This window comes from Eurytemora carolleeae, unplaced genomic scaffold (genome assembly GCF_000591075.1).
Source record: "Eurytemora carolleeae unplaced genomic scaffold, Eaff_2.0 scaffold1614, whole genome shotgun sequence".
Classification (NCBI taxonomy): Eukaryota; Metazoa; Arthropoda; class Copepoda; order Calanoida; family Temoridae; genus Eurytemora; species Eurytemora carolleeae.
The window spans coordinates 36,263-62,827 of record NW_019397499.1 but is presented as its reverse complement, the minus strand read 5'-3'; the positions used below and the strand labels follow the sequence as shown (position 1 = coordinate 62,827).

The 26,565-nt window shown below is 30.9% G+C and overlaps 3 protein-coding genes and 2 long non-coding RNA genes across 5 annotated transcripts; 4 read left to right on the top strand and 1 right to left on the bottom strand.

Moving 5' to 3' along the window:
- Positions 1-119: 119 nt before the first annotated feature.
- LOC111714603 (uncharacterized) lies at positions 120-5,261 on the bottom strand (the record flags this gene model as incomplete). Its single annotated transcript, XM_023489744.1, has 5 exons — positions 5,156-5,261; positions 2,930-3,053; positions 2,320-2,389; positions 1,164-1,236; positions 120-237 (listed from the first exon to the last, which is right to left on the bottom strand). Coding segments are annotated over exons 1-5 (476 nt in total), but the record flags the coding sequence as incomplete, so codon positions are not given.
- A 633-nt stretch (positions 5,262-5,894) lies between these two features.
- Positions 5,895-11,843, top strand: LOC111714602 (ankyrin repeat and BTB/POZ domain-containing protein 1). The gene is made up of 8 exons (XM_023489743.1): positions 5,895-6,056; positions 6,430-6,546; positions 7,290-7,361; positions 7,917-7,991; positions 9,139-9,207; positions 9,684-9,734; positions 11,438-11,610; positions 11,839-11,843. Exons 1-8 carry the CDS (start codon positions 6,001-6,003, stop codon positions 11,841-11,843), a joined length of 618 nt encoding a protein of 205 aa, XP_023345511.1. The 5' UTR covers positions 5,895-6,000.
- Positions 11,844-12,438: 595 nt separating this feature from the next.
- On the top strand, positions 12,439-14,913 carry LOC111714598 (uncharacterized). Its single transcript, XR_002768011.1, has 3 exons — positions 12,439-12,571; positions 13,406-13,478; positions 14,838-14,913. It is a non-coding gene; the product is annotated as an uncharacterized LOC111714598 (long non-coding RNA).
- Positions 14,914-15,138: 225 nt separating this feature from the next.
- On the top strand, positions 15,139-21,660 carry LOC111714599 (transcription initiation factor TFIID subunit 11). Its single transcript, XM_023489740.1, has 9 exons — positions 15,139-15,154; positions 15,362-15,409; positions 15,728-15,812; positions 17,840-17,881; positions 18,532-18,636; positions 19,190-19,265; positions 20,601-20,747; positions 20,810-21,222; positions 21,507-21,660. The coding sequence occupies exons 1-9, from the start codon at positions 15,139-15,141 to the stop codon at positions 21,658-21,660; spliced, it is 1,086 nt and encodes a 361-aa protein (XP_023345508.1).
- Positions 21,661-23,230: 1,570 nt separating this feature from the next.
- LOC111714605 (uncharacterized) lies at positions 23,231-26,371 on the top strand. The gene is made up of 4 exons (XR_002768014.1): positions 23,231-23,301; positions 23,624-23,667; positions 24,641-24,998; positions 26,285-26,371. It is a non-coding gene; the product is annotated as an uncharacterized LOC111714605 (long non-coding RNA).
- Positions 26,372-26,565: the final 194 nt, after the last annotated feature.

The following is a 26,565-nucleotide window of genomic DNA, read 5'->3' as shown; positions in this document are numbered from 1 at the left end:
AAATCAGCAAAATTATATTGAAACCTTTCTTAGAAACGATTGTAGAGGTATCTTTATGTCTATTTAGTAAACAACATAAACAAGGAGTAAATAAACTTCTTTCAGGGGAAATAAATTACCTCGAGTTCAGTGCGCTAGCTGTAGTTGCGCGCCGGTCGATTCCTGGGCGCACACTTGAGACTGTATAACGGTTTAACGCGGGGCGCGTAGTTGTAGTTGTTGTGTTAAGACGACCTCCTTAACAAGATTTTAGATCACCAAGTTAGTCAGGGGTATCTTAAAAAATCTCCCATCTTTTTTTAAAAATATTTTTTTCCAATAAGAAATATATGCATGGCATGCGGAAGGCACAGAAATTTTTTCCCACTAAATTGGGAAAAATAAATGATTTAAAAGGGAAAATAAATGATTCATAAGAGAAAATAAATGATTCAAAAGGGAAAATAAATGATTTTAAAGGGAAAATGAATTATTCAAAAGGGAAAATAAATGATTTAAAAGGGAAAATAAATGATTTTAAAGGGAAAATAAATGATTTTTAAGGGAAGAAAATGAGTTTCCGAGTAGAAAAAGTATGAAGAAACTTTCTGTTTGATTTCCAACTTTTAATTACCCCCCACCCTCCACAAAAAAAATCATCAAACTTAAATTTGAAAAATAAAGACTGCTACCGTGTTTTACGCGTATTTTTGTATGCAACCGGAGCGAATTTCATGATTAATTAATAATCCCTCAGTACAGCCATTGATTAAAACGCTTAAACGATTTTGTAAACTCGGAAACAAATAAAATAAACTTGAAATATTGAAGGAAACATTTTATTTCCGGTGAAATACGCGGGAAAATCGGGATTATAAATAATGACTCGATGAAAGGGTATCTTTATCAGATCTTATCAGGCTTTGTCCAAGATCCAACACTGGTAGTAACTTTACTAAATCAAGAAATAAACAAGGCTTTAAAACTTGCAATTGTATGTTTTTTTTAATGTAGCCTTTAGTTGCCTTTAGTCTTGTGTCAACTGCTGGGGGGAGGGGAGCTGTTTTAACGTGTTATTATATCGAGCCAGGGAAAATAGGAAAAACAAAATAAGCGGCTTCGCAATAGATTGAAATAAATTGCAAGTTTTATTTAGGAAAAATTGTAATGCATTCTTATTTTACCTCTGGTTGTCGATTTGTCCGCAAGGTTCATGGTAGACTTGCTCTTTGCCCTCGTCAGATTGGACAGTCCCATCTACAACATCAGGTTAATTAAAGGGATTGTCCCATCTACAACATCAGGTTAATTTAAGGGATTGTCCCATCTACAACATGAGGTTAATTAAAGGGATTGTCCAATCTACATCAGGTTAATTAAAGGGATTGTCCAATCTACAACACCAGGTTAATTAAAGGGATTGTCCCATCTACAACATCAGGTTAATTAAAGGGATTGTCCCATCTACAACAGTTAGTCATACAACATCAGGTTAATTAAAGGGATTGTCCCATCTACAACATCAGGTTAATTAAAGGGATTGTCCCATCTACAACATCCGGTTAATTAAAGGGATTGTCAGCGTAATTTCAAATCACCCTCTAAGCGATGTAAATTGGGTATCGCTATCTGTGCATGGAGAGTCACTTAAAATTACGCGTAGTCCCTTTAAATGATAATTGCGAGTTTATTTAATAATTAATTAATTTATTTATTTATCCGAGGAAGATGGGAATGGGAAGGGGGGGCGGATTTTTTGTTGTAAACAAGTTTGTCCCTTATTGAGATACTACAGAAGACTTTCCCCTCTTTATTATCATAATATAAGATAAGGGAAGGATTTAAAACCCCCCGGTCTTAGAAATCCCAGACATCCATCGGGGCTAATTTCCCCAATACAGCGATTTAAGACAAAACCTGAAATATTTTAAAATGGAGGCAGATACTTTCGAAATAAAGAAAGATTTTTTAAAAGATAATAAAATGTCTAAAATCTCTCATAAAATGATTTTAATAAGAACAAACAAAAAAAATTCTTTCAAAGCAAAAGAACCAGAAGCCAGTTGTGGGGGGAGGCTACGATGATAGTTGAGTTAGCGATTTGAAAGCATCAGAGAACAAAGTTAAACCCGGCGGTGTGATAATTTGTCGGAAGTTTCTTAATTATTCCCGACATCTGTTAATGGTCGAGCCTTACTTTAGTATCAAATCGAAGCCACCTTTGTCATAGGAATAATTTACTTAATTATTTTCAGGGCGGCCTCAGAAAAACATAAAAACTGGTTTCTCTGATAGAAAAGCCGGTTTCCTAAAATATCTAATCCAGTTTTTTTCCGATACCTTAGGTTCTGGAAGTCCCATCTTCCGTTTCTTGTCTGCTACGCCAGTTTCAAGTTCAATTGATTTAGGCCTAATAAAAAATATTATATAATTTTTGTAATCGTTCTTGGCATGAAAAATGCATTTATATTTGACTCACAAATTTTTTTGCGTGAACAAATTTCAACAGCATTTTGCGAATATTTTCCTTCAAGATGTAATCATGCAAAAATTCGCTATTTTTTTATTTTGAATATATGTAAGGTCCCAAATAATCCACAAAGGTCTCATTAACCTGCAGAATTAAGGTTTAAGCACAGTTATTAACATTTTTAAAAATAAAAACTTTCAAGAAAATAATTTGTAGATTTTATGTTTACATAAAGCGCAAATACCCCCCCCCTCTCACCTAAAAAAAACATTTTTTGGTTAAGTAACTTAGGAATGCTAGCACAAACCAAAAAAAAATTCTCGACGAAATATATGATTATTAAAAAAGGGCAAAACAGCTATCTTATTTTTATTTTTCATCCGTTGATTACTTATTACTACAAAATTTATTTTTTCCTCTTGATGATTATCAAGGGGGGGGGGGTGATTAGTCTGTAAACTTTACTCCCATGATACTGACCGAGGTCTCTTGGTGAGTTCGCCTGGTGTGATCAGCCTGCTAGGCTGTAGAACCTTCAAGGAGGTCCCAGCACCGGATTTCTCCGCCATAGTTGACACGGATTCACTCGCAGTTGGTCGGAAAACTGAAAATTGAAAACTTAACAATTTTTTTATCTTGTTGTTATTATATTGATCTATTCTTGGTAATGCGAGACATCAAAAGAATGAAAAAAAAATCACAGGCGGTTTTTGCATGTAAAATAATTTTTTTATCTTGTTTTTATATATATATATATTTTAAATGCCTTTCGTAACTGCTAAAACCGTAAACCAACTTATGTAACAAAATTTAAAAAGGTTATCAAACAACAGCCGGTGATATTAACGAATTGTAGCACCACAATATGAGGGTGTTAGGTACTTTCCAAAGGCATTTTACCAAGGGCAGCTTCCCAAGTGGCAACTTCCCACATGTGCAATTTCCCAAGTGGCAACTTCCCCATAAAGGAAAAACGGCATTTTTCCCCAAGGAGGAAGTATTAAAAAATTCGTTCAGTCTCTCTCAGTTAGTAAGGCAAGTACATGTTGGTGGCCTATACCCTTACTTCAAAGGGTGAACACTGAACATGTATTAAACGATCTTTATTATTATTTATGGTTAGGTTAAGCCTTCTGAGGCTAGGAAGGGCTAAGGGGCCGAGCACTGCAGCTATTACTTGTTTTAAAGAAAATATTGTAAATTATTTAAGCAATTATAGTAAATTATTTATGAAAATATAGTAAATTATTTATGAAAATATAGTAAAATTATTTAAGAAAAATATAGTACATTATTAAAGGTTAGGTTAGGCGTCTGAGGCTAAAATGGGGGGCCGAACGCAGAGGCTATGGACTAGAGGGCCGAGCGCAGCGACTAGGAATTGGCTATGGGACCGAGTGTTGCGGCTAGGAAGGGATAAGGGCCGAGCGCTGCGGCTATTACTTCTTTTGAAGAAAAAGGCCTTTGGGAAAGTACCTAACATCAATATAAGTAAGTAGGACATTGACAAACAGGACCGAACGCTGCGGTCCTTTCTATACGGTTTAGATAAGTGTAATTTCTTAGTATACGATTTTTGGACCCAACCCCCTCTCCTATCAATTCTGTACATGGATCTCGTAAGTAACTCATGGATATAATTGGTCATGTGGCCGCAGCGCCCGCCCCCTAGTCTGTCCTAGCCGCAGCGCTCGGCCCTAAAAAGTTTCTTGAACTAACCAAACCCAAATAATACAAAAATCATTAAAATTTTGATGAAAATCAGTGGTCATGTTCAAAATTTTTAGGAAAGGGCGGAGAGGGAGGGGGGTCCAAAAATCGTATCATAGGACGGACACATGATAAGAATTTAGAAAGATTCCGGGTCCTTCCTAGTATACGATTTTTGAGCCCCTCCCCCCTCCTGTCAATTCTGTACATAAGCACTTAATTTTCAACAAAATTAGTATATATTAAGGGAATTAGGTAAAGGCACTTTCTGGGCCGAGCGCTGCGGCTAGGACAGGCTAGGGGGCCGAGCGACGCGGATATGACAGGCTAGNATATAATGATATAATATTATAGTGCGGGGTTCAAAAATCGTTCTCTAGGCATTTACCCGTTTTGTTACTTACATGAAAGAAATACTTTGTCTACGTCAGAAAGAAGAGGAGAAAACGTGCGTTTAGATGCCAGAACTAATCAGCATTTCCCTGCAAAATAAACTTTAAAAAAAGTCAAAACGGTTAAAATACGAAAAGAAAATAATTAAATATACACTATCACCAACTCCCCTCACTTTAAGGTCCTGCAAACTCCAAGATGTATAATATGATTGCGTTGCCAACCCCCAGAAAAGATAATTCCAAATTTCTGTCTTGAAATTCCCCATTTGTTTAAACACTAAATACACAGTAATAAAAGTGCGGGGTCTGTCCTAAACTTTTAACAAAGCCCTTGAATCAAACAATTTCAATATTTAAAGAACTGTTTTGGGGAAAACGGTCTTGTCAATAATTAATCTGAATTAGATTTGGATTATATCATGATTTATATCATTGAAAACTAATTCATGACAAAAATGTTATACATTTTAGATAATTTCATTTTTAAACACAAGTTTAACACGCAGAATACCCCAATTAATATTGGATTAGAAATTCCCCAGATTTAAAATTAAGAAACATTGATTGATTGATTGATTGATAAACGTTTATTTCTTCACACCTTGTGACTGGTGTCTTAAATCATTTAAGAAACATTCACCGGGATGGTAGCACAGCACACGAACTGTAAAATTTACGCGCCCAAATTTCATGCTTATACATCTATCTCCCGTTGGACATTGGTTAACACAACTTCGATAATCCGGTTATAAGAAATTCCTGCGATGTGATTCGTCGAATGTTGCCGCGCCAATAATATTTGAATTATTCTTTTGACGTTTCTAAACTGTAAGACGACAATTTAAGAAAATTAAAAGACGACATTCTATTCAGTCGTTTTTCCTAAATATTTTCTGAGCTGAAAACTTTAGAATGGGATATCCTTAATTCTGATCGGTTAATTAATCTGGAGATAAATAGAAAGAGGAGAAGGAGAACAAGCATTATTTAATCTGGAGGTTAAGAAAAATAGAAGATAAAGCATTGATCTCGATATCCACCATTCTAAAGGTTTCAGCATTGTTCTTTTAAAGAAAATTAAATGATATTTTTTGCTTCGGAAGCATTAAATAAAAAATTTACTCCGGAAAAAATTGGTTCGTCGAGGAAAGAACCCGATCACAAAATAAAAATGTAGAAAATTACTTTTATGTCGCATCAACGAGACAAATTTAATCCGAACTATTTGTTATTCTGATACATATTTATGAGGATATGATCAACTGGCAAATTATCAGATTCTTACCATAATTTTTTTTTAAATTTTAAAAGGCATAGTTTCGATGATGTAGCACCAGCTGTTCTAAAGTGTACACTTCTTCTACAGTTTACAGACCGTTCCGTTCAAAACATTGAAATATTAAAATTGTATACTTTTATAACATAATAAAGCTGTGATAACGCAACATGGACATTCAAGAATTTTTTCATTCTTGCAAGAAGGGAGACATTACCAGAGTAAAGTAAGTTACACAGCATTTTCGGTAATTAATTTACAAACTTTCAACATGATGATGTAACAATAAATAAATACAGAATTATAAATATACAGTTTAATTTTTTTTGTGTATTTCGCAGAAGTTATTTTCAGGGTTTTAATTGCTAAATTTTTGTTTGAAAAATATTATAAAAAGGATGATTGAAATTGCCTTTTAACTTCTTAATTTTTATTTTTTCCCTACATCATATAAAACCATTTCATATATGAGACCTTCTCCCCTATCTGTTGGGGGGGGGGGGGCGGGCACGTTTATTTACTTTTTACACAAATAAAGGTCCAAAAGGACCTTTTTACAAAAAATATTTGTTTCACTGTTCCCTTCACTTTATATCCAGGTATCTCTGCGAGGAGAAGGATATTGATGTAAATCTACGGGATAAGTGGGATTCAACACCCTTGTACTACGCCTGCTTGTGTGGACACCACCATATTGTAGAGTATCTTCTTCATAGGTTGGTCAATTCAATATGAGGTCTTAAAGAGTTTTTAAAGGGACTGTACGCGTAATTTTAAATGACCCTTCATGCAAAGGTATATGTACAGTGATAACCAGAAAACTGTAGAATAGGAAGACGCCATTAAAACAGCACTGACGTTTATTTGATGTTGTTACAAAACACATAGCTGTACTAATAAGTTCTTACATCACTTATTAACTTAAATGGGTCTGTTAACATTGCACAATGCATCAAGTTTCTGGTTATCACTATAACAATGCCCGATTTACAACGGAACCCTTGAAATATTAATCTGATCAAAAATGAGAATGATAACATCGTTTTTCTGACTGGAAAAGTGAAATATATCTGTGAATTTCTACATTGTTTCTTATGAATAAAAAAGATTCAAGTAACAAAAGAAAATAAACAGTTTAAATAAACAAAAGAAAATAAACAGTTTAAATAAACAAGAGAAAATAAGCAGTTAAAGTAAACAAAAACATGGAAATCTAATTCATATTTAATCAGAAGGTTTCAAGAGTACCGTTGTAAATCGGACGTTGCCATCTTTGCATGGAGGGTCACTTGAAATTACGTTTTGTGTTCCTTTTCTAATTGGGATGAAGNTTGCTTCGGCGCAATTTCCATGAGATTGTTCTCCCAATTAAAATCTTGCTTTACATTGTACAATGTACATTGTACATAAACTGTACATACACTGTTCAGTGTACATGCACTAGTCATTACATGTATAGGGGAGCAATGTGTGATGCAAATACGTTCGATGGAGAACGTTGTGTGTACGGAGCACTTACAAATCAAATAAGGTGAGTTTAAAGGGAAAGATTTTGAATTGTTAATGGTGGGGGGGGGATTATAATGTTTTATACTTTAGCTTCGTTAATATCTGAAAGGTTCAAATACCTTTTTCTTCTTCGAAGATGAATTTCCGCGTTTTAACATTTTCGATCTTATTTTTTTACAGCTCTTTAAAAGTTTTAAAATTCGTCCCTGATTAGTCTGGTAGTTCTTAGATAGCCTATGTACTCCATGCACACTACGTACATCCTTTTTACACTATTAAGCCTTTGTACACTATGAAGCCTACGTATAGATGTATTTATCATGTACAGCGAGATCCATTAAACTGTAAAGAGGAAAGACGACATTTTAGCAATATTCTGTGTTTTTGAAAGTGTTATAAAGCAGTTTTTTTAGTAGCTTGAAATCAACAATTTTTGAAGTGGAATGCACTGCATACTTTTTGAGTTTCATATTTAAAATTCAAACTTGAATCTAAAAGTCCATCTTACATATTCTATAGTTTTATGGGTTTCACTGCACATTTTGAACCCAAGTTACACTATGTACATTATGTACAGGAAGCTATTGCTGGAGCACCGAATGTTAACCTCGAGTACCATGCGAAGAGAACCGTACACCGAGTTTCTGAGAAGGTGAAAATATTTACAAATTACAGGGTGACCCAAAAATTAGTGCGATAAGTTAAAAACATCCTTATATTATTATTATTATGTAGGGTCACATAGTATAACATTTTCTATGCATGGAGAGTGGAGATAACATCTAGTTATTTCTAGATTATTCGAAGATGAAACATATAATGATATAACATTATAGTTCATGGAGATAACATCTAGTTTATATCTAGATTATTTGAAGATTAAACATATAATGATATAAAATTCTCTATTCATGGAGTTAACATCTAGTTTATTTCTAGATTATTTGAAGATGAAACATATAATGATATAATATTCTCTATTCATGGAGTTAACATCTAGTTTATTTCTAGATTATTTGAAGATGAAACATATAATGATATAATATTATATTTTATGGAGATAACATCTTGTTTATTTCTAGATTATTTGCAAGTACAACCTATAATGGTATAAAATTATATATTTCATGGAGATATTATCTAGTTTATTTCTAGATTATTTGAATATGAAACATATAATGATATGATATTATATTTTATGGAGATAAAATCTAGTTAATTTCTAGATTATTTAAAGATGAAACATATAATGATATAATATTATATTTTATGGAGATAACATCTAGTTAATTTCTAGATTATTTGAAGATGAAGCATATAATGATATAAAATTATATATTTCATGGAGATAACATCTAGTTATTTCTAGATTATTTGAAGATGAAACATATTATGATGTAAAATTATATATTTCATGGAGATAACATCTAGTTTATTTCTAGATTATTTGAAGATGAAGCACATGATGATATACTATTATATTTTATGGAGATAACATCTAGTTTATTTCTAGATTATTTGAAGATGAAACATATAATGATATAAAATTATATATTTTATGGAGATAACATCTAGTTATTTCTAGATTATTTGAAGATGAAACATAAAATTATATAAAATTATATATTTCATGGAGATAACATCTAATTATTTCTAGATTATTTGAAGATGAATTATATAACGATATAATATTATATTTTATGGAGATAACATATAGTTTATTTCTAAATTATTTGAAGATGAAACATATAATGATATAACATTATTTTTCATGGAGATAACATCTAGTTTATTTCTAGATTATTTGAAGATGAAACATATAATGATATAACATTCTCTATTCATGGAGTTAAAATCTCTGCGCACAGGTAAAACACTAAAAGCAGGAAGATTTTTTCAGAATAATTTTATTTGAAAATCTGTTTAACTTTGTGACGAAACATTTGATTAATTTAAAGATACAGGGTTACACACAAAGAATGAGACTCCAGAGACGACTTTACTGAATTTTGTTTAGTCCCTTTTTTTTTGCAAAAATCGTTCCCAATATGTTTTCTCTGCCAAATCATTTATTGCACAATTATGAATTGTATATCAATGTTTTAGAAAACTGAATATTTTCAATTGTGAGTTCTCTACAAAACTGATATGCGAATTTCTGTTTCAGAAAAACATACAGGAATTATAAAAAAAAACACTTTAACCATAGAAAAACGACAATATCTTACACATAATTAATCGGATAAAGGTTTCAAGGGTACCGGGTATTGCCGTCTTAGCATTAAGGGTCACTTGAAATTACGCTTACAGTCCCTTTAAACAAACCTTTGATTGTTTTGTTTAGATGTATTCTCTCAACCCGGTCACATTTCTTCACTCAACAATTAGAAACCAGGTACAGCCAACATTTTAATTCAGTCTTTCTAAGAAAGTCACCGGAAAAAGTTTCTGGAACAAAACTTTGGTAAAATAGTCCCAATTTGTTCTAAGACAAAATGTCACTGGAAATAATGTCCTGAATTTTTATTTCCTGGGACTTTTTTCCTTTAATTACTATGGGGGCTGCCAATGAAGTCTTAGAAAATAAGATCACAGGAAATAAATTCCTGAAGAAAATATATCCGAAGAAAAAGACAACAAAAAAAGTCCCTAAGTCTTGTGAAAATGAGATCAATTCTCGTAAAAAATACGTTTTTTTCTATACATGATTTTTTTAATGTAGCCATGGGTGTTTTTAATATCAATTAAATCTTTATTTGGGAGAATTTCTGCGAGTCAGCCTAATTGTATCTTATGTCTTATGTCTTATTGGTGTTTTTTATATCAATTGCTCCTTTTTTCATTGTTAAAAACATCTTTTGTCACCATGCATTTTCTACTAAAACAGGATTTTTTTTCCGGGAACGTTTTTGTATAAAATCAGACTTCCGGAACCAGAAAATAAAGTCTAAAAATGGTAGGACTTTATTTCAGAGACTTTTTTCCAGAGGACTTTTTTAGTGCCAAAATTTAGGACTTTATTACTAAAAACTTTTTTCAGAGAACTTATTTAGCGGTGACTTAGAATTGCAATTTAGGGCTATTTTTAAGAAACATATAAATTGTACTTTAGTGTGGGAAAAAGCATAAAACAGGCACAGTAAGAAAACTCCGGTTCATTTCAACTTTAAGTACAGGGTGTCCCAAAAAACATGGGAATTCAGTGACGAATTCGATATCGTCTTTGTTCTGAATTAGCATTGTAATACCTAATTTCAAAAGCCATAATATTATGTCTGCTAGAGATTATTTTATGAAAAGGGTAAAAGACTGCAAAGATGTGTCTATAATGTCTCTGCAAGATGAACAGTGATGACGGACAAGTTTACTCTGTTTGTATACTGCAATTTTCTTGTTTTACTAAGTACAACCCTATGCAGTCAAAACATAAACAAACAAAACGTAAACATAGCAGACGAAACTCTTACAGATTACAGCTTTCTCAGTAGGTATCACTATACTAAATCAAAGAATTATTTGAAAAGACGATATCGAATTCGTCACTGAATTCCCATGTTTATTGGGACACCCTGTAGCCAGAGCAAGCAGTACAGTACAAATTAAGACTTAATGTATATAAGACAAAACGGGATAGTACGCAAAAAGTCCCCTCTTGTTAAATTCATGAAATTCATACAGGGAAACCCATTAAACTGGAAAAGGACGATGATATTAATCATTGAATTTTTGATGCGGTTTTAAAATGCAAATAGTTTAACCAGCAGCTTAGAAATCATTCAATAAAGTAGAATAGGTCTGTGAGCACTGCACATTTTCTGTGTTTCACTAAACTATCTAAAGTCATAACTTGAGTCTTACAGTCGTCTTCCTATTCCACAGTCTCACTGTCTGTTACTGTTAATATGTAAGGCCTGGATTTTTTTTTGATTTTGAGTGAGTTTAGAAATAAACTGTAAAAACTCATTTTTCCTTTCTTTTGAATCTGTTGAAAAAAATGACCCCCTGAAAAGCTGCTAGCATGCACAGATTTAAACTATCTTTTGATTTCCAAATATCTTTGTATTTCCAAGTTTTTTAAACTTTTTTTAATTTGTTTAGATGGAAAACCAAGAAAAATGTAATCCTGAACAAGAAGGAAATATCTCCACTTGCATTTAGATATATCCTGGAGTGGATGTACACTGGACAGGTGAAATCAGGAATCAACATGTTCCCTTGTACACTGTACTGCCAACTAATCTATTTATCACAGTGTACTAGACTTTTAAAAAGTTTAATATGTCTCAAATGAATCCTAAAGAAGTTTTCCACAACACTGCATACTCAGTTCAACTACCTTACATAGCCGGTCACTCCCTTTAAACAAGTAGCACACTTTTTGTTTCTGATAGTTGTGAGTTTTAAAAGACACTTTTTGTGATTTTAATTTACGAAATGTAAACCAATTCGTTGATATTTGTATTTAAAGCAAAATTATCTTATGTTCGGAATTTCTTAAGCTTAGGAAGAGGACATCTCTATACTGGTATAAAAACAACTGTTGTTCAATAATCAAGGTTTCATTCATGTTCATTGAAACTTCTTTAAATTTTTAGTTATAGTTTTGTGAAAATTAATAAAATTATACTGGAAACATTAAATTAGAATAAAACTAAAATTTGATACTGCGTGCACATATAAATATATATTTTGTATTCAATTCACATTTTTATTAAACAAAGAAAAGTATAGTTTAACCCAGAACATAGGAGACAGTGTAAAAATTGATAAAATGTCGTCTTGACAATTTTTCAATGGATTTATTCAATTATACCTAAATCTCAGTAATTGTTAAAATAAATAAATAGCCATAAAGTATGCGAGAACAGTTTTAAAGCGCTCCATATAATTATTTAATTTAAAAAATAGATATCTGCAGAATTTCATTATTTTAGGTTAAGAAAACGACATTTAATAAATTTGTTTGTCTCGAAGTTTTGGGTTAAACTGCACTATCCATTGTCTTTCATGCATTGAACCAATCTTCAGTAGTAAATCTTTGATAAGTATGTAAATATATATATACATACATATATATATACATACTTATATATATATATATATATATTTGATAGTAACAAGTAAACGAGGAGCACAGATTACTAGTCTCTATATACACTCCCCTCAAAGCCAATGGGATCTTCAGCAGGACATGGGAGTCCTTGCTCAACAAGCACTCCCGTTAGAATTTAGGTAAACATGTACTCCCATTAGAGGTAAACAAGTACTTCTATTAGAGTTTAGGTAAATAAGTACTCCTATCAGAGTTTAGGTAAACAAGTACTCCCATTAGATTTTAGGTAAACAAGCACTCCCATTAGAGTTTATGTAAACAAGTACTCCTATTAGAGTTTAGTTAAACAAGTACTCCTATCGAGTTTAGTTAAACAAGTACTCCCATAAGAGTTTAGGTAAACAAGTACTCACATTAGAGTTTGGGTGAACAAGTACTCCTACAAGAGTTTAGGTAAACCTCTCAATTATAAGTTTAGGTAAATAAGTACTCCCAGAGTTTAGTAGATGAGGTAAACAAGTACTCCCATTATAGAGTTTAGGTAAACAATAAACCATTTTAAAGATAAATTATTAACGATTTTTCAACATCGTATTTAACCTTTAAAAGTCGATGAAGTATAACAAGTTGAATAAATTAAAAAGTTCTGTATTACTTTTTAATTTCAAAAGATATTAAAAAGCACATTTTTATTTTCATTGTTTTGATTTCTTTTTGAGTGTAACATTAGTAAAGGAATTGAGTCTTTGCCACAAATTCAGTTTTTGTAAAACCAATATCTTTGCAGCCTTATGATGTAAACCTTTGATATTTCAAACTTACATTATTTGATCTAATATCATTCATAGTTTGAAATATTAAAGGTCTACGACACCGGGCTGCAACGATATTGAAATTAGAAAATCAGAGTTTGTTGCAAAAACTCAATTCCTTTGGCTTAGGTTCACGCAACCACATCATTGCTGCGTAAATCAAAGAAGATATTATAAAATTCAAAATGGCGAATTATTTAGATCATGGAATGGCGGTGATGAGCTTCCTTGTTTACCACGCGTAGAACATCAATATGTTGATGTCTTTTTTCAGGTAATTGTACAGGGTAAACTACAAGTGATGAGATTTAGAGCTAGAAATTTAAAGGAGGAGTTTATAGTTTAACGAAACTTCAGAGTTTTCTTTTTGGGGTCTTCACATTTTGTAGATAAAACTTAACAAAATATTGAGATATCTACAAAATTGTGTTAGCCATTAGTGAAACCCGGTTTCCGATACTGAGTTTCATAAAGATGTCTTAAGATTTGGGCTCAGAAACTCAGAAACGAAGAAGCTAAGAAACTAAGAAACTAAGAAACTAAGAAACTAAGAAACTAAGAAACTAAGAAACTAAGAAACTAAGAAACTAAAAAACTAAAAAACTAAAAAACTAAGAAACTAAGAAACGACTGTACGGAATTAATGCCACACAGTTTCAGCCTGTTTTTATAAAAAGTCTCATCAATTTTAAAGAGACAGTCAACTTTAAAGAGTCGCACCGTCTTGGGCTTAGATTTTACCGCTCTAACTCACTTTTGCTTTTCTGTTGCCCTTTACATTTTACATTTAAGCACTGCAAAGCATTTGTTGTCAGCGTTGGTTTTTAAGAAGTAATTAGCAAAATTCCCATCGGTTTTTACTATAGAGCTTGGGTTATATTGATGGCTCTCTGCACAACTTAAAACTTGTTTCTTTCCTTGTCAAATCACCTAACAAGCCACTTCAAGAAAACGTAAATAACCTTGGATTCAGCATATTTTAAGATATTTTATGTCGTCTTAAAAGTCTTATTTTTGTATATAACCCTATAGAATGTTTTTTAACAAAGGGGAGGGGGCAATGTCATTATTCAAGGTGATCAATTCCTGTGTAGCATAATTCAATTTTTCTGAAGAAAAAAAGTACATTTATTCCCATATATAAAGTATTAATTGTTTGTATATCCGATTGCAACGAACGAACTCATTGACCGATTAAATACTATAATTTTAATTGGCAGAAATTAAACTTGGAATCGTCATATTTGAATATTGAATCATATATAATCCTTTGTGGGTAACCCTGTATTGTTAGATTGTTTCTTTGATGTATCCGCAAGATTTTGGCTTCCTGGATCCGGAATATCAACCAAAAACTGCAACTAAAAAAACTTGTTTACTCTCAAATCCCAAATCTGAACTATTGAAAAAAGAGATATTATAAAAATTTCCTGATTTCTGAATTCATCAAGTTTTAGAATAAAAAGAATAGAAAGTTTTTTGAAAATTCTGCTTTGTTAAAATAAATTCCGTAGATCTTAAAGCAATGACCTGGATCCGGATCCTGATTCATTTTGTTTCCAGTGAGGATCCAGGATTCAGGATCCGGATCCGCATCAAACTTAATCCGGATCCTTATCACTGTAAATTGTAGGTGAACGAGTTTAAGTTCTATGCACACAAACCTATTCTGTTCGCTAGATCAGAATATTTTAGGGCATTAGTAGAGGTAAAAATTATTAATATTATACTAAATAATAAAACAAGACATTCCTATATATGTTCCTAATTATTATTATTATTATTATTATTATTATTATTATTATTATTATTATTATTACAATTACTATTATTATTATAATTATTATTATCATTTTTTAATCTTATTTTTAACTGAATGTTGAGGTTATATATGTACCTGCACGTGCCAGAAAAGAATTTAGAAAAAAATCTGTATGTTTAAATCTACGCGTTTTAAAGACGCAGAATACCAAGAATAAAAGAAACAAAAAATAAGATTTTAAAGTGACTGTTCATTAATTTCATGACGATCTTCAAAACTTGATGATTAATTAGAATTATCAAAAATAAAATGTATTTAAGGCAAAATTGCAGCAGGACAAAGCTTATCAAATCTTCCAACATAATGCGCAGTCCTTTAAAAACTATTATTTTCAGGAGAAAGTACTGAAACTGAGAACAAGGAGAATGAAAAGGGATTTTCAGGTTAAACTAAACTTTTTAAAATGTGCGATGAACCATAATTTTTCTTTGAATTATTTCATTTTAATTCTAAAGTTTTTATCATCTTTCAGAACCCACATTATGCTTTCTTAATTCAAAACCATACAATACAATAAGTGAATTCTTCAAACTTCCATTTTAAAAATGTTAATTATTCTAAACTGAAAATCTTTATTTCTGTAAATAAAATTTTCATGTACAGTACTTTACTTATACTGTAGTGTATTTTACTGAATAAAACCATACTGTACTGTACTGTACTGTACTGTACTGTAATGTACTGTACTGTACTCTGTGCAGGTGTTGTAGAGAATGTACCGGAAACAGGAACGGGAAATATAGATCTTGAAATAGAAACAAACTCCGTGGATTCTTCAGGATCCAGGTATGTTCTCTGTACATTCTACACAGATTCAAAATTTCAGTTACAGTTGAATCCATAAAAATGGGGAATAGGAAGACGACTTTTAAACTCTTAGAAGTTATTATCTGAAATAGTCAGATAGCAATCAGTTGTGTAGGTACAGTGTATACACAATCCCATTTCAAATATATTACATTGAGATTCAAACTAAAAAAAATCTTTGTCTTGATTATCGACACTTTGTACCCATAAGGTTACTTCAATGTCATCGTCTTCCAATTCAGTTTTTCGGTTCTTGAAAAGGGAATCTTTTCTTGCTGGGACGTGTTTTAAAAAATGTGGAAATTTTTTGTCGGGTTTTATGTTGTCTTTAACCTACGCGGCATTCATCCGGATATTTAATAAACCTTCATCTTGTTTTTCAACAAAATTTTAAACTAAAGTTTATGGTTTCTCCGTAATTTTTAAAAGATACAAAGCGACTTTACACCACAATTTAAATTTTTAAGATAAGATCATGTTTTAAGTTGCACGTCCTATTAACAACGGAACCTAGACATGTTGAATATTTATCTGAGTAACAACGAGGAAGATGTTGGTGTCTAAAAAGTGTTCAATTCTGTTTTTTTCATAAGCGTAAATGCGTAAGTCACTTAAAATTAAAAACGACATTTAAAAATGATCACTATGGATATCTTATTCATCATTGATAAGACTAAGGTTTAAAGGGTTACTGTTGAGAATCGGACAAACCGCTATAACAAATAAAGGAGCACTTAAATTACGTCACCAGAGCCCGCGAAATTATTTACGGCTTGAGCTTTGGGATTCAAGCTGCATCTTATTTTCCACAGAGTTGAGTTCAAATAACCGGTTTAATATTCTATTTGGCGGATTTTCACGATTTGAATTGGCGCATTCAGGGTTTTGATGAGAACAAGTCTCTGCACTAAAATCAATCATCGGTTTTATTTTCGTTGGGCATAACTCCTAAGTCGAGTCTAAGATCTTGCTCTCGCAGCTGTCAATCACGTGACACAAGCTGTCGTCAGAGTTGGGTCTAAGATCGGGTCTTAAAGTCGGGTTTAAGGAATTACGGCTCGAGCCGAAGTTTTTAAATCGCGGGCTCAGTCCCTTTAACTCCCAATTTATACTCCATGTACAATATGTTTATCTAAGAATTAAATTTTTTAGATCTAAAAAATTTTAATTACAAATTTAATATTGACACTGCCTGCATGAAGAACCATACAGAGCCCTAGAAAAGTTTATTGCATTTTCTTATCAGAACTTTATGAAATATATCAAATAAATCTAATATACAAATAATTCAGTATTTCAAATCAGAACTTTATGAAATATATCAAATAATCCTAATATACAAATAATTCAGTATTTCAAATCAGAACTTTATGAAATATATCAAATAAATCTAATATACAAATAATTCAGTATTTCAAATGTTCGAAAAGAAACTTGTTCTGAATTCTGATTTAATCCTAAAAGGAAATGTAAAATATGTTATTTTTCAGGTTCAAACTTCTTTTCAAAACAAAATGTGAAAAGAAAATTTGACAAGAAAACATTTCCCCCTTTATAAGGTGTACTTTCTACAGTGTGTCCCACTAAATATAATAAATGATGATCATTTTATAAACATATGGAGTCACATTAAAAAACTTATTAGATTTTAACTTTTAAATTTATTTAAAAGTCTGTAAGTTTTAATTCTGTAAAAGATTTTTTCACATTTTTCTTGAAGTTTAATATTAGAAATAATACTGTTCTAAATGTACAAAGAGATCTAGACAGCTCCGAAAAAGAGGAATCATTTTTAAGACCGGGTCGACTTTACAACGCGCCGTGGCCTTTAGTTTTTCCTAACTAACTCACTTATACTTTTCTTTAGAACTAAACATGTGTACATTATAGAGCTACATAAACCTGTTTTTATCCTTAGTATTAAATAATTAGAAAAATGTTCATTGATCCTAAGTTGTTTTAAAACTTTTTAAAATGATTCATGAATATTTAATTTCATCCACTAGGTTTCGAGAGTCTAAATCGGCAGAAGTTGGGCAAGATACTAGGAAACAAAATCAAATTTTATAAAATTTACTTCTAAATTTTTCACTTGAATTTTTTTTCTTGTGAAACGAATATAATTTGAAATTGTTTGTATGAAAGAGTGTGCTGGAGAATTTCTTATATTGCAAAAATATGTAATTTTACTTTGACGATATAACGACAAGTAAAGTAAAATTCTTATGTTTTCTCTAAACTTAGGTTCATTCGAACATTTCCGGCAATAACTTTTTAGAAGAAATTCAGACATTTCTTAAAGAAATTCTAAAATGTGTTATACAAACATGCCTTCTGAGATTTTTCAAAGAATTTCATAATATTAAGGAATTAAGTATTTACTAAACACTCAGATTTTCTAATCCCTATATCTTTGCAATCCAATGTGGTAGACCTCAGATATTTCAAACTATAAATTCTGTTAGATCAAATAAACTAAGCTTGAAATATCAAAGGTTTACACCATGAGGTTGCAAAGATATAGGAATCATAAAATTTTAGTTTGTGGCATTGTGTCAAAGACTTAATTCCTAAAATGACTCTTTTTCTATTAACCTATTCTTTAGATGTTAGTTATGTTGGATCCAATTTATCAAAATGTTATGAAATTTCATCATAAAAAATTTGTCTTTAAATTTAATGTTTGAATGTTTATTAGTGAGAGTAGTGAGAGACAGGAGGCAAATTTATCCTTCAAGGAAAGATTAAAACTTAGGTTTCAAAAGTTTCGAGAAACTAATCCTATTTTCTCATCATCCACTAGGTATCATTATTATTAACATTATTATCATCATTATTATAATTATTATTATAATTATTTATGTTTCAAATGACTATTATGACATTAATTAATACTATTATTGTTATTAATACTTTAATCAGTATTATTATTATATTTTCATTATCGTTGTTAGTATTTAAAAACGGATGCTTTGTGAGTAAATGTGCATTCTTTATTCAAATCGTTTTCATAATATTTCATAATATGATTAATATATGTATATAATATGATTAATATGATTAATATATGCATATAATATGATTAAGATGATTTTTATGATTAATATGATTTTATGATTAATATGATTAATATAATTAATATGATTAATATGATTAATATGAATAATATGATTAATATGATTAATATAATTAATATAATTAATTTGATTAATATGATTAACATAATTAATTTGATTAGTATGATTAGTGTGATTTATATAATTAATTTGATTAATATGATTAATATGATTAATATGATTAATTTGATTAAAAGGATCAAAATAATTCATATGATTAATATGATTAATATTCTGAAGGAAGCCAACAGGTTCAGCTGTGAGACCCTCCACTATTACAGAGAAACCTAACCAAGTTGAAAAACCAGATGAAAAGGTAAATTGTTTACAATATTTTATTTTTTTCGTGTATTCGGCCAAAAGGTAAACATTGGAAGAAAAAAAAGACAGATAGATATTTCTGGATAATAAGATAGATATTTCTGGATAATGAAATAGATATTTCTGAATAATAGAATATATATTTCTGAATAATAGGATAGATATTTCTGAATAATAAAAGCGACTGACTAAGTAAATGTGCATGTGATAGAATATATTTATTCAGAAACGGGTTGAATAAAGTTTTTCCAATAAACAGCTCAAAAGCATCTTTAACCCTTGATTTGAATCCTACTCCCTTTAAGTTCAAATATCTTTTTTCACACACCCTTTAAAGAGACTAGAGGGTGTCCCACGAAACATGACCCTTTAAAGAGACTAGAGGGTGTCCCACGAAACATGACCCTTTAAAGAGACTAGAGGGTGTCTCACGAAACATGACCCTTTAAAGAGACTAAAGGGTGCCCCGCGAAACATGAACCTTTAAAGAGACTACAGGGTGTTCCACGAAACATGACCCTTTAAAGAGACTACAGGGTGTCCCACGAAACATTAAAGTTTAAAGAGACTACAGAGTATCCCACGAAACATGAACCTTTAAAGAGACTACATGGTGTCTCACGAAATATGACCCTTTAAAGAGACTACAGGGTCTCCCACAAAACATGACAGTTGGTAAATAGTTTTGAATGTCTTCTTCCATATACTGAATTAGATATTAAATGCTTTATGCAGTATATTTTGTTTTAAAAATCTTTTGCTAAAATCAATTTTACTTAAATATGACTCCCTGTTTCGCTACTTAGCGATTTCCCTAAAGACCTAATGAAACTCTATAAGTACCGAGTGGTATTTCTCTGGACAGGATTGTAAGACTTCCTTCTCTCAACGCTCTCCATAACAAAAGGATGATAATAAGGTTCCGAACGTTTATTTCTCAATACGTTCTGTACAGATCCTCAGGGAGAACTCAGAGATTCACAGGGGTATCACATAGACTTTATGAACGCAGCATGGCTCGCGTAACACTCCCATATAATATTCGTATTAATCTCTTTGGTATCAAAACTAAATATGAATGTTTATAATTTTGAAAATTTGTAATATCTATCCAATTAAGTGGCTTGCGCATTTCCAGTGCAAGAAAATCAATAGAAATTATTATAACGAAATAATATCTTTAAACTGTAAACCTAGTTAAGACCACAAATTCTTCATCATAATTGATTTGATATATGTTACACCTTTATGAATCAGGAGCGCCATCTTTTCATGGAGGCTCATTTAAAATTACGCTTACAGTCCCTTTAATATAGTTTAATTTGTCCAGGATGAGAAGAAAAGGTTCGGATCTCGGAAGAACTATATCCGGGAGCATATTAGATCTGTGCTTAGTGCTTCAGCTTCTCCTAAACCTGTCACTTCAATTCTAGAGAGAACATTCATTCCTTCTAGATCAAGCTCTTTCTCAAATCTTGTATATACTGAGGGGAAAAAAGCGCCATCTATTATTGCTTTTTAGAACTAACTACCACCCAGGCAGATCATGTTGGAAATGGACCAGAGTCAAAGGAAGAACCTAAAAACCGGTTTTCTTTCAAGAAATTCGACAGGTTTAACCGACCAGAGATTCGGAGAAATCATCTTAACAACATATTTTCCAAAGAAAAAGATAAAAAGACGGGAAATGAAGAGACTAATGAAAACACAGACGAAACGCAAGATGATGAAAAAAATGAAGAAGAAGAAGAAAATATTCCAATTCTTGTTCTCAAACCTTACAAAGAAACGACTAGTATTGAAGACACTACAGGACAAGAAGATTCTGAAGAAGATGTCACTGAGAATATGGAGGATAACCTGGAGTTAACTGAAGACTATTCAAGCCCAGGATTACTTGTATCTGAAGAGAAGGAGGAAGATTTTAGCTCAGAGGATGAACAATTTCAGAGGTAACCTTTTATCTATAACATTTACAACACATACTCTCAGAGAAACCATTTATCTAAAATATATGCATAATCTTAGAGAAATTTTTAAAACACTTTGGCAAAAAAGGAATATTGAAAGAAAAAAACTTAGCTCGTCGCGTATAATCTTATGCATTGACAAATAAGTAAAATCTACAAATAAATCATCATAAAAGGAGAAAATAAATAATACTTATGACGTGACAGAAAGAAAAGCCCGAAACAATATAAATTCATTTTTATTCGATTCAATTTGTCTTTTCTAGGTTGATCACAACACTAGGGTTGACTGGGTTGAATGGACCTTTAGATAGTTTACAGATTGCAACTATCAGGTATCTTTCTTATTATGATGATATTCTAAAAGTGCCTTCAAGGATTCATAATTTCCTAAAGCGGACTGTAAAAGTGAAGGAGTAACCTTTCATTGAAAGAATCGGCACCCTTTCAAAATTCATCATGATGAAGAAGAAATCGTCGCTTCTTGTATTATTATTAATTTCTTTATTTTCCTTTATTGCAAAACAGTTTTTGCGTGAAGTGGATAGTTCAAGGATCTAAAATTTGTTATAGAACGCATAAACATTTAATAGATTGTAAACGCAATTTTAAACTGATTCACAATGGTTACAAGCTTGTTCAGTGTTTTATTCTGACATTTTACTCTTTTTGTATTTGAGGCAGAAATCCGCAAGACACCTTACATACAGAGAAACCGCAAATGAAAATAATAAATTTGTTAAGAAAGATTTAAAAAATATCTCCGGCATTCTTGATCAGACAGGGCTTTAAAGGGTACCATTGGGTATCGGACATACTCTATAAATGGAGGGGCACTTAAAATTTCGTTTGCAGTCCCTTTAATATTTATCAGAAATTAAAGAGCCAGAAATTTAAGAGAGTATCGTTGTACAAAACTCTCGAGTTTCGTTTTTAAAGTCTGTGCATTTGCAAATTTTCTAATTTAAGAAATCAAAAATAGAATGTTAAGAAACCGCATGAAATAATATTTCTGTCCAAAAATATTGGTATCTGCAAAACCGGTGTATCGATACTGGGTATCATTACGATACTCTGTCTTAAGTTTCGGGCTCTGAGAACAGTACACATTTGATTTAAGAAGATCCTAGTGTATATTCCACGTTAATAATTACCTTTCCGGTTTGGAACTATTTTGTGTGTTATTACATATCGACGAAAACTTTCGTTTAAAAATTATTTTTCAAAAATAATAAATTAAGTATTCATCCACTCTTACAAATCATTATTTATAAGTTATATAAAACTTGAATATAAGGTTAAAAAGTTAAAAAGCTACAAGACTATAAGAAATATTTGTGACAAAAATTCCTCCTCTAACTGCTTTTGTCATTAAACCGAAAACCTGGTGACAAAAAGTGTTCTTAGTTTGTTTGTTTTTTTGCTAGAGAAAAAACTGAATAAATTAAAAGCCAAGATTAAAAATACTAAAGGATTCTGCTGAGAATAAACAAATTCGTTTAACTTCAGAGAAATGTTTGTAAAAACAACAAAATTACAAGACGAAACATATTTTCATTTTAATGAATTAAAGATTTATATTTAAACGTTTTGAAAATGTATATTTTTAGCTCTGAGTCGTCACAGCTTCTACTGCAAACAGGTTGGATTTTATTAAAAGAAGAAAATTAAAAAAATATATTTTAAATTAAATGATTTTTTGTCAGTATTGTAGACACGTTCTGTTAAGAGATTATCAAGAAAATGGCCGATAAATGTCGCTTTAATCTCAAATAGAAAAAAAAATATAATTCCAAATTTTGACATCGAATGGTTCCTGAACTCACATTGACAATTTACAAAAATTTTATTTTTAGATTGTAAAAAGAATAATGTTATATTTTCAGAGATTCTGAGTTCAGAAATTCCAAACCTTGAAGATTTGCAAAGTTCAGAAGATTTGGAAATTGCAGATTACAAAATTGAAACTTTTGAAACGTTGAATTGTTTTGTTTCAGACACCCCCGCTGGAAATAAATACTGATTTCTCAACTTCTATATCATCGGATGAAACTTTAACAGGTTGGTGCAGAATAAAAATAAAATTTCAAATTATAAATTTTGACTATTAAATTTGTGTATTCCTCCTGACGTAGAGGAAAAGTTTAACGACTTTTTAATTCATTTTTCTTTCTTAATAAAAATGTTTTAAAACATCAAAAAATAAGCTTTGAAAAGAAGAATATAATTCTCGTTAACGTTTTTGATCCTTCTAGGTCCCAGGAGCTTCTTTTAGCATATTTGATAGAAGAATTATTTGTGTTCCTAATCACAAAAATAGGGTTATTTTAAGCATTTTTAAACAGATTGAAAATGAACAATCCCTTTAGTAATAATTTTTTAGTTTTAGAATCTACTCTGCCCAACCCTTCCCTTCGATCATCTCAGGTATCATCATTTTATCTTTCAATCATTTTATCTTTTGATCATTTTATCTTTCGATAATTTTATCTTTTGATCATTTTATCTTTCGACCATTTTATCTTTCGATCATTTTATCTTTCGATCATTTTATCTTTCTTTCATTTTATCTTCAGATCATTTTACCTTTCGATAATTTTATCTGTTGATCATTTTATCTTTCAATCATTTTATCTTTCGATCATTTATCTTTCGATCATTTTATCTTTCAATTATTTTATCTTTCGATCATTTTATCTTTCGATCATTTTATCTTTCGATCATTTTATCTTTCAATCATTTTATCTTTCGATCATTTATCTTTTGATCATTTTATCTTTAGATCATTTTATCTTTAGATCATTTTATCTTTAAATCATTTCATCTTTCAATCATTTTATCTTTCAATCATTTTATCTTTCAATCATTTTATCTATCAATCATTTTATCTTTCAATCATTTTATCTTTAGATCATTTATATCTTTCGATCATTTTATCTTTCGATCATTTTATCTTTTGATCATTTTATCTTTCAATCATTTTATCTTTCGATCATTTTTTTCTTTTTATTTTTTTTATTTCTTCAAGCTAGTATTATTCCTTCAAAAATTATCCTTCTTAAATTTTAAAATGAATTGTATTCTACACTGTGCCCGTAGAGTGAAGCTCATAAAACTATAGACCAGAAAGACGACAGTTATAATTGCAATTGTGCGGTGAATATGTAGAATGTGTAAATTTGTGATTTTGTACTTCTTTCTTCAGACAACTTTTAGACGTCATCAAACGATTATTTGTGTTCTTTATTTCTCAGCTGATTTATAATTTCGAAAGTGATTTATACAAGTAAATCACCTAACGATTTCTTGAACAAATTTATTTCTTTAAATGATTTAAATTTATTACATAAATTTCTCTAATAAGTGTAATATCTATGTTTCTATATGTATATCTGTGTAGGCTAGATCTTTGGATCTCCCAGATCTCCAGGAGGACCTGGAGAACTATATAGACGAGTATCCAGATCAAGGTTTTGACGATGGAGACGGGTTCGTTTTTTCATTGACAACAACTTCCGTCGCAACCATCCAACCTTCTCTTTTACCCTTCCAACCTTCTCTTTTACCCTTCCAACCTTCTCTTTTACCCTTCCAACCTTCTCTTTTACCCTTCCAACCTTCTCTCTTACCCTTCCAACCTTCTCCACTCCCAATCCAACCTTCTCCTCTTCCCTTCCAACCTTCTGAGTATTCTTCCCTTGGTTCCTTCGAGAATGATTTTCTTCCTTTCCCCTCTAATTCTCCATTCCCGTCCACAGGTGAATAAAATATCAAATTTACAGAAAACATTTAATAACCGTAATATTCTCTTTGTGATTTAAAACAAAATGTTTAAATTTGAAAATGATTTGGTTGAGTTCGATATATGCTTAACATTAAGAGGACACACCAGTTCATAACAGTTTTTAAAACTATTCATCATTAAATATAAATGAATAAAAAGATAGTGAATAAAGTTGAACCCTAAATGAGCCATTCATCGAAAAAAATTATCAAATGTCGTCTTGACAATTTTCCAATGGGTTATAATATTTTACGTAAATATCAGCATTTGCGAAATTAAATAAATAGCCATGAATATGAGGGAACAGTTTTAAAGAGCTCCATATAATCTTTTTTAGATCTAAATATTTATTTTGTAGCAGAGATTAAGATATTACAATTGTATTACAAGTTTACAACTTTCATAAATGGAAAAACTACATTATTTATTTTCTATATAAATGATTCATATGATAGACACAGATTAGACTTTGAATGCCAGTGCAATATTTCGCAGCTGACTCCCTCGTCATCCATTGCTAAGAANAACCCCCTGGATAATATGTATAATGTTTAGAATCTACTGAATTGAAGAACCCCTTGGATAATATGTATAATGTTTAGAATCTACAGAATTGAAGAGCCCCTTGGATAATATCTATAATGTTTAGAATCTACTGAATTGAAGAACCCCCTGGATAATATCTATAATGTTAAGAATCTACTGAATTGAAGAACCCCCTGGATAATATGTATAATGTTTAGAATCTACTGAATTGAAGAACCCCCTGGATAATATGTATAATGTTTAGAATCTATTGAATTGAAGAACCCCCTGGATAAAATGTATAATGATTAGAATCTACTGAATTGAAAAACCCCTTGGATAATTTGTATAATGTTTAGAATCTACTGAATTGAAGAACCCCCTGGATAATATGTATAATGTTTAGAATCTACTGAATTAAATACCCCCCTTGATAATATGTATAATGTTTAGAATCTACTGAATTGAAGAACCCCCTGGATGATGTGTATAATGTTTAGAATCTACTGAATTAAATACCCCCCTTGATAATATATATAATATTTAGAATCTACTGAATTGAAGAACCCCCTGGATAATATGTATAATGTTTAGAATCTACTGAATTAAATACCCCCCTTGATAATATATATAATGTTTAGAATCTACTGAATTGAAGAACCCCCTGGATAATATGTATAATGTTTAGAATCTACTGAATTAAATACCCCCCTGGATAATATGTATAATGTTTAGAATCTACTGAATTGAAGAACCCCTTGGATAATATAGGAGATTTTCCTCTAAATATTGAACAGTTAGAATATCTACAACAACTACAGGTCAGTCTTTAAAAGCTTAGGAAAAAATCAAGAATTTTTAAAGATTTTTTGTAGAAAGCTTTTAAGATTCTTAAAATTATATTTATTAATAACAAAGTACAATTTTAATTCTACCATGAAATGATTTTTTAACGCCAAAACATAACTTTTGACCAAAAAACTAAGTTCACAATTTCTTTTTTGTACTTTTGTTAA